Below are 8589 nucleotides of genomic sequence, written 5' to 3'. Positions count from 1 at the left end.
TTCATGTGCTTCTCTGGAAGTTCTTGAGCTGCTTTACAGCTGTAGTTGTCACAGAAACAGAGGTAGACCCACTTTAAAAAAAATAATTACCACTGTTCTGATCAGGAGAAAGAACATAAGAAACAGAACAAAACATTAACAAATGAGCTTGGCCATGCTGCTTCTAAGTATGTGTGGAAATTTTGAGATGTCTTTTTTTGTGAAAGGGGGATTTAAGAGTAGCTACATGACGTGTTCTTGATACAGATTAATAGTAGTACATGAGCTGTAAATGTTGTTGAAATCCAAATGTACTGTTAGTGTATCTAAATGCCTTTGGGTATGGTAGATATGATCATGATACTCCATCATGGGAAAGGCTATACTAGAAGTATTCAAGTTGTGGCAGCAATTTCAAGGCAAAATCACTGTTCTACTTAAAGGTTCCATTATAATGAGAACTTGAGTGGAAGAATTAAGTTTATTGTGCTGAAACCATTATAATAATACATGGCTCAGTGCTTGGCTAAATTGATTCCACATGTTTTATTTGTAGGTAATGCATCTAAACCCAGCTTTAGCATGACTGTGCAGCCAGCTAGTTACCTGCTTGTTGCCATTTGAAAGTGAGAATGAGAAATCATGATGGTTAATGTCAGTAGGTATGTTTTTGGCATTCTGGCAGAGGTCAAAGAACTCGATGGATTTCTGGGTTATCCATAAATGCCTTGGTTTTATATGTAAACCTCTGCAGACAGTAGTGGTCGTGGGTTTGTATATGATGCCAGCTGTATGTCTTGAGTCTAGAGGTCTGCAAGGCAGCATCTACTGCAAGCATGGATCCTGAAGGTAACGTTGCTGCTGTCTCCTTTGCTTTCATGTGTTTGAACTCCATTTGTCAATAAGGTGAACTCCAAATTCTTGCTGTGACCCAAATTGTGCCCTGCTTCTGAACATTTATAGCCACAGACTTGCAACATCTGTCAGTATATCACATTAGTACCTTGAAATCTGAATTTATACTTGGTAGAGACAAAGGTGTATGTTGTCTCAGCCTCCAGCTGTTTGCTGTAAGGCAGCTCAGCCTTTACTGATGACCTGGAAAGTGTAAGTATTTGTGTGCTGTCAGAAATCGGTGTGTACAGCTCTAGTGTAGCATTGCAGTTTGTGTCTGAAAAAATTGTGGTGATTGAAGAGCTCTACCAGGTTAGGTTTTGGTTTTGCTACTACTCTGGAAGAAAAATATCTGAATCACAATGTTTTCTCCTAGAACTGCTGTGATAAATGCTTTCCTCCTGTCTGAGCCTTGTTTATTTTGCATAGCAGCTGGAGTGTGATAGCTGTTTGACATAAGGAGAAGATGGTAGTAGCAAGTTCATCTCAATAATTCTAGGTTTCTAGCACTTGCTTCTGTAATCCCAAATCCCTAACCAGTGTAGACAGACAGCAAGTAGTTGGTGTCTGATTTATTTCCATAGTGTAGGACAAAGAGACATGAGAAGCGGATGTGGGATGATGCCGTGATGATCGTGTGATGTGCATTTCATGGAAAGACTTGACTCTTAAGTAGCTCAAAATTAGAGCAGATTTTCTTTATTCAGTCTGGATTCTCAGGTTCTTTTTCAAGTGGGGGTGATGCAAGACCAGGTTCTTCTAGTCCTGGAGCTTCATCTTGGGCCTTGGCGCTCGGCCCTCTCTGTCTGTCACAGTCATCATAAAGATGAACACACGGGACATACCTTAAGGAAGATTTCCAGCCCCCTTTTTCAGTCTTTCCAACAATTGCAGAGAGGCCAATGAGGCTTGAACTAAAACGTACTGAAAGTTTTGCAGCACAATCAGGTCTCACAGGCTTAAAGATTGTTAGAACCTAAAAATGCCCCGAGCTTTCAAACAAAAGCTGCTGGTGGAATTGAGGGAATGTTAGCTTACTTTTTAATTAATATGATGGTGAGAAGACTAGACTAAAATGGTGACCCCAGTGGTTGCAGTCTTCTCAGCTTCCCAAAAGACCAGTGGATGTGTTTTTCATCCCAGTGATGAAAAAATACTTTTTGAATATCCTGACTTGGTAACTAGCTGCCTAAAGGATTGAATCATTTACATCATGTTTCACTAAATAGAAAAGTACTGCAACGCGTCAGTAGAGCCTCTTCATTGAAGAAAACTGAATTTTTACTATTTTTTAAGGCTTCAGGCCTTGAAAAATAAATCTCAACTCTTAGCAGAGGAAAGTGACTTTTATCTATATCTACTTCCTTAATTGCAAGTCAGAATTCTCAAAAAAGTCACGTCTGAATATTGGCTGATCTTCATACCTCTCCATACACTGCAGTAATATGCAATAGTCAAGTTGGATGGCTTGGTTCCCTTTGCTAAGCACTGCAGAGGTCTCCTGTGTTGATAAGAACTCCTATATTGATATGACTATTACATTTTTCTGACCGTGGAGGATAGTTGTGTTTATTTTCCCCTCTTGTCTGCCATGGCAATTGGAAAGGCACTCTTAACAGTGGAAGCCAAGTATTTCCTTTCTTCCTCCTCATTCCTAACCTCCCTCCATTTGATGTTTTGATGTGCAAAACACCTCTCACTTCAGAAGCTGCAGTGTTGGGTTGTGGAAAACAAAAGAAACCCTAGTTATTAGGAGCTGCTGCTGTCTAACAAAGCTGTGTTTTCTGTGTTGTCTTCTAGTATGCCCTCCCCACAGCAGGAAATGAGGGGATGTTGGGGAGACCTTCAGCCAGAGAAAAGAGCTTAATTGCACAAACATGTATGTTCTTGGGAGACTTGAGTCTTGGAGGTCCCAATCCTTGTGTGCTGCCTTGCCTAGGGGCAGAAAATTGCAGTCATTTGGCTTATTCTCAGTTAATGGGAGACCACGTTCCAGTCTTGGTAGTTAAATCCATCTTGTATGTTTAGATGTTGAGGTCAACATGCTGCATTTTAGAAGTATGAAGGAGTCTTGATAAACATGTTCCTGTTGAACTTTGTACTTTGAAAACACTGAAACGAACTACCTCTCTTAAATGCAATGATAGCATACGAGTGTGGAGTTGGACACAGCTAAGGTGGCTGAGCTTTCACTGTCACCTGGTCGGGGTGCATTTTAAAGCTGTTTTGTTGGTTGCCTCTCGTTAGCATTATACAGTGTGGTGGTCTGTTTGTCTGGACTTTTGATGTTTGTTTTCTTGTCCTCTACACTCTGTGGTGCCCCCCAAAATGAATATCCTTATGTAGTGCTTGGATTTGTGAGCATCAACACCCTATCCAGAGTCTGACCTTTTTTTTCTGTTTTGGCATCTGACCCAAAGCATTTGCATTCCTGCAGCACTCCCCCAGACTCTGCTGTCCCTCTGAATTCCCTTTTCACTGCAGCTGTGGTCTTGGGCACCTGACCTCAGGAGAGCTGAACTGGAGTGCAGCCCTGGCTTGCAAGGAGCATCCATGAGAGAGAACACTGAACTGCATGCATCTTTCAGTGAGCAACTCAAATACTGACTGGTCCTGCACTGAGCCCCCATTTACCGTGGTGGTCACAGGCATCATTCCTGGACTGTGGTCATTCCCCATCCCTGCCTTTTCTTTACAGTTAAATGGATTATCTTTGTTCAGCCTGGAATGTTAATTTATTTCCTTGGCAAAAATCATCTTCCGTTATTTCTGGGTTGATCTGAAAGCCCTGTGCTGTACAGAAGTGGATGAGTGACATGAGGAATACCTACAAATGTAGTTATGATGTATGTAATGTACATAAGGAGAGAATGTATTTTGTTCTTTTTTTTTTTTCTTAATAAAAATGCATATGCTAGCAAGAGTGTACATTTCAGATCTGTTTAACATCACTTATTTCTGAGGATGGAAAAATTGTGAACAGATTGAGCGGTGCAGATACTGTCAAATTGATGGTGTGTTCTGTCTGGACAGCAGGCACTGTTCCTGCTGGGTGAGCCTGCCCTGTCCTCTGTGCTGCAGAAAAGCTGAGAAAACATCCTGTTCTGTGGAAGCGATGATCAGCTGGATCTGTGCTCCATAAATCCGCTGTGTGCTGTCACTTGCAAGAACATCTACTGGGGAGGAACACGGCGCTAGAACACAGATTGATGCAAATTGCTGACTTTTAGTACTTAAATCAAACCAAGTTCCCTTTTTTTTTTTTCTTTTTCTTTTTTCGTCCATCCAACCTGGAACAAAATGTTTTCTTTAGGTTGCAAGGAGGCAAATGGAAGTGCTGCACTGCCAACATTGCTGCTGCTTTGCCACCTTGGTTGCTCATGCATCTCTTGACCTTGGAGGGCTGTGTGGGTTGCATGCCACACATAGATCTGCAGTGCAGTGGTTAGTACTGACTGCTAAAACTGAACAGCCATAAGAAGAATAGTTGAGAAAAACAACAGAAACTTGTCATCTTTTTTCTGTAGCTGGAAATACCCAGCAGTTTGCTTCCCTTGGAGTAGCCAATTTCTGCCCAATCCTCAGTTCAGACTGGGGTGGTTCTTTATGGACAGCTCAGTTTTGCTTAGCCCGTGGCTGGAGCAGGGGGAATGGCACAGACTTGGCTGACTATGGCCTTATGGAGTCTTTTAGAGACACTTAAAAGCTTGCCCTCACCTCGATCAGCTTAGCATCCCACACCTATGGGTATCCACTTGTTTAATTAAGGGAATGTTTTCATCACTTCATGCTTTCTTTAGCATGGCAGAAACAGAAACTTACAGGGCTGGGTATCTGAAGGTCTGTGCTTTTCTCCTTCCCTCCCCCAAAATTTTTACACGCTGTTGCCAACAGGACCATGCAGTGCCTATGCTGGGTTTCCAACCAAGCTCAGCCATGGTTATGCATGTAACTGGTTATGGCTCTTGAGCACAAGCTCTGCTTCCCCACACAGCACATCTTCCACTCAGCCAAGAAATCAATCTTTTACATACGAATGTTTATTGACAGAAATACATGATGCTTTCAAAATATATTTGTAGGAAAATGCAAGAATAATCTCTACAATCCAGTTTTCCTCATTAAATTCCAGTGTAAATCAGACTCCTGTCCCCATGAGAGATGCTGCTCTACAGTACATGAGAGCTCTATGATATTTGCAAGGTTCAATGGATAGCTGCCTTGGGAAATAGGATCTCCTTCTGCAGCCCATTGTGGGTAATTATCTTCGGCTGTAGGCAAGTCACAGCATCAACCTGCTCGGTTGGGTCATGGCACTGTGAGTGGGAGATAAATGGTCCTAAAGTATTTACATGCTCCTTGTGAATCTGCAAATAGAAAAGTCTCTTGCAAGAACATCTGAACAGCTTACAAAAGTCTTACCAAATGGTAAGAGTAATAGTCCTTGTACAGCATATTGGGTGTTAAAGCTATTTCGGGGAAGGGAAGAGGAGTGAGGGGAAGGAGAGAGGGGCAGCGAGGAAATGCATGGGTAAATCCTTCTTTTTGGTCTAACAGTTATGGCTACAAGTCTATGAAGGGAAATATTAAGGCTGAAGATGCTGCATTTCCTACCTGATTTTTTTTTTATTATTTTTATTTTTTTTCAAAAAGAATGTTATCAACATAAAAACTTTATTTTTCTTTTTTTCCCAAGGAAATAGTTCTTTAAATAGGGGAAGGAAAATCTACTATAAAATATTAGTGGTTTAAAAATATGGTGTCTGGAAAAATAAATAAATGTACAATTCCTATTCAAATATAAATCACTGTAAGCACTTGTTGAGCAGTTAATATCTCCACCGGTTTCTGCTCTGAAAGATTTAAGGTTGCTTGATCTCAAGCCTTTCTAGGGTTCTCTGGGAAAGTCTTTGGACCTGATTCATTAAAGCACTTTGGCATCTCTTCACTGGAAGGGGATCTTAGGCACGTACTGCTTTTATTTTATGCTAAGGACAGAAATATGAGTCCAAAGACCCATCCTGGACAGCTGGGAAGCAACACGCTTCCAAAAGCATTACAGCTAGAGTGGTTCCTTAAGGCTGAACCATGCTGCTGCCCATCCAAGACCAATTTGCCAATGTTAATATGATGCTGACATGCAGCAGCATGGGGTTATCCAAGCAGCTTCATCAGATGTTCTCCTGCTATATGCTGGGTTGCAATCCCCTACCAGACAGGCCTTTAGCTTTTTAAATCTCTTTTTTTTTTTTTAATTCCCCCCCCCCCCTCCCAAAATTGCTTCCCCGTAGTGCAGTGCACAGATAAGTGAAGTGTGCGGAATACATTGCTAATGAATAGCAGTAATATTTACATACAAAAATAGTTAGGCTTGAACACTTTCAACTATGTCCTTCAGTGTGGGAGAGAAGGAAAATAGCTGGCCCATAGGAGAAGATGAATCTTCTTCCAGCTTCTGTCCTGGGGCTGAGCAAGCTGCTCTGACCATTCCATTTGTGAGCAACTCTGATGGGCTAGAGCAGAGTTTTGCCAATGCTGTCATTTCTCCTCACCTCTTTATCTTTGCCCATCTTCTGGGACAGCCTTGGGAATGGCTCCTCCATTGCACTGACCTGGAGCTCCTCTGCCTCACCGGGACCACTGTGGATTTGCTGCACAGCACCTCAATGTCAGCATTTCTCCCTTGAAGATCTTCAAACCCACCTGGATGTGATCCTGGGCAGAGCTCTGGGTGTCCCTGCTGATGCAGGGATTAGGGCAGATGGACCAAGAGGTTTGTTTCAACCTCAGCGTGCTGTGAAGATGCATGAGATCCAGGAGATGCCCTCACCCAAGGGACTTCAGGTCCCTTCCGCGCCAGACTGCCTGCTGTGAAACTTTCCTTCTAGAGACACTGAGGAACTGTGGCAGGAAGGGGAAAACCACAAATAGCCTTAGTCCAGCCATTTTCTGCTCCTGTTTTTTTCCCCTTTGAAGATTTACCACAAAGGGAGACCTTGACAGGAGACCGAGGTTCAGTACAAGCCTCGCTGGAGGCTTCTTCACAGATCCCTGCTATTTTAAGTACTTCTGAAGAAGAAAACCTTGAGGATGAGGATGGAGATCACCAACCTCATGGAGAGGAAACGCCAAGGGCTGAACGGATGGAAAACTCTGACTGCAGCCAAGCTGCCTGGCTCACACCTTTGCTGCTCTTGTATCGTTTCTGTAGTTAACACAAGAGAACATGACCACAGAATTCCCTGCCAGAACAAAACATCGCTGTGCACATCAGCATCCGCCTCAGGAGAAAACGGGTGTGCTGCATCACTACTCGAAGGTGATCAGATGCTTGTACAGGTAAATGCAACCATAGAACTGGTCTGTGTTACAGCTGGGTTCCTTTACAGCCAAAACCACCAACAGCATTCGGTTGGTCTTTGTCTCATTAAACACTTCCTTGGAGATACAAAATCAAGGAGTGACACCTTGTCCTCTCCCTCTCACTGGGAGATGCTGCACTGTTCCCTTCACCTCTCCTGGTCTGTAACCAGAACCTGCCCAGCCCTTTGTGGGGCTGATAAAGGCAGTGTGGGATTTGGCCTCAACACCCCCAGTCCAGCCATGCCTGCATGCATGCATTTGTTTATGCCACAAAGTGTGGCCAGTGTGCATTTTTAAACAGCAGTTGGGTGAGGATGAAAAGTGGATAAGCAAGGAGGAAATGGAGTGTTCCAGCTCTTTCAGCTCAGTCCCTGGGTGTTTTGCGAGGGAGCTGTAGGGGAGGATGGTGATTAAACAGCATGGGCCAGAGGATTTTTCTAGCTCTAACTGCCAGGTGCCGCCTAGCTACCAGGAGCTGTGCTCCCTCTCCCATCCTGATTACTTTTCTTTTTACTTTTTGTGTCACTTGGAAGCTGGAGGATGCACTCAGATGGGGAATGGGAGGGGATACAGCATCCCTGCTGCTAGAAAGCCTCAAGCATCCCTGTTTGGAGACAGCAGAGCAGCAAAGCCATCCCTGCTAGGATTGGCCCATCTGCTGGACAGGTCCCCAGGAGCACCCATGGGTGACAGAGCTGCTGGACTGGATGTGGCCACTGTGTTGTGTTGGTGATGTGCCATGGAGGTGTCTTCTCGTGTCCTTCCCTTCCGTCCTTCACCCCGTGTGGTGGCTGCCATTAGCTCACAAGGGGGTTTCTGGGGTTTGTTGGGAATTCTGCCTTCTTTTGGAATCATGTATGTGTATGGGAGGGTCATGTTTGTTTTTTGTTTGTTTTTTTTTTAGGGAAAGGGATTAGGTGTTTCAGGGGGTTGTTTTTTGCCTTCTCAAATACTGCACCCTATAAATGCGTGTCCTCCTCTTCCTCTAGGTCTTCTTTCATGATGGTGTCAAGAGGAACGATCCAGCTGTCCCCCAACTCCCCGTTAAGGTTCACCTTCTTCTCCTGCATTTCAGAGCCTGTTTCCATCACCTCCAGTGTGGGGTTATCATGGTAGCCATTCTCCATTGTCTGTAGCTCCTCTGTCAGGCGCTGCTATGAGGAAAGAAAACCCAAAAACCCCAATAAGGAAGAGCCTTGGCTGTGCCATATGCGCAGCATTTATCACCTCCCAGCCTGATGAGGCTGCAACATGTATACATGAGAGAGACTCCATGCTGAGTTTGCGGCTGCAGTCAGCAAGATATGAGCATGGAGCTGGATGGAAACAGAGACTGCTGATGGTGGAAAGAGG

General features: G+C 43.9%; 1 protein-coding gene across 6 annotated transcripts in view; it reads right to left on the bottom strand.

The window, feature by feature from the left end:
* Positions 1–4895: 4895 nt before the first annotated feature.
* PODXL (podocalyxin like) overlaps positions 4896–8589 on the bottom strand; it is a 40570-nt gene continuing 36876 nt past the window's right edge. For 4 of the 6 annotated variants that reach the window (XM_042816220.1, XM_042816223.1, XM_042816222.1 and 1 more), the window contains one exon: positions 4896–8390. In XM_042816220.1, coding sequence (XP_042672154.1) covers positions 8196–8390 — 195 coding nt within the window. In that variant the 3' untranslated portion in view covers positions 4896–8195. The remainder of the gene's footprint in view (positions 8391–8589) is intronic. The other 2 variants (XM_042816221.1, XM_042816224.1) reach the window with 1 other exon arrangement.

Source organism: Centrocercus urophasianus, unplaced genomic scaffold (genome assembly GCF_019232065.1).
Source record: "Centrocercus urophasianus isolate 14NV4802_14NV808 unplaced genomic scaffold, USGS_Curo_1.0 seq_15, whole genome shotgun sequence".
Taxonomy (NCBI): domain Eukaryota; kingdom Metazoa; phylum Chordata; class Aves; order Galliformes; family Phasianidae; genus Centrocercus; species Centrocercus urophasianus.
The sequence above is the reverse complement of the archived record's forward strand: the minus strand, read 5'-3'. Positions and strand labels throughout refer to the sequence as shown.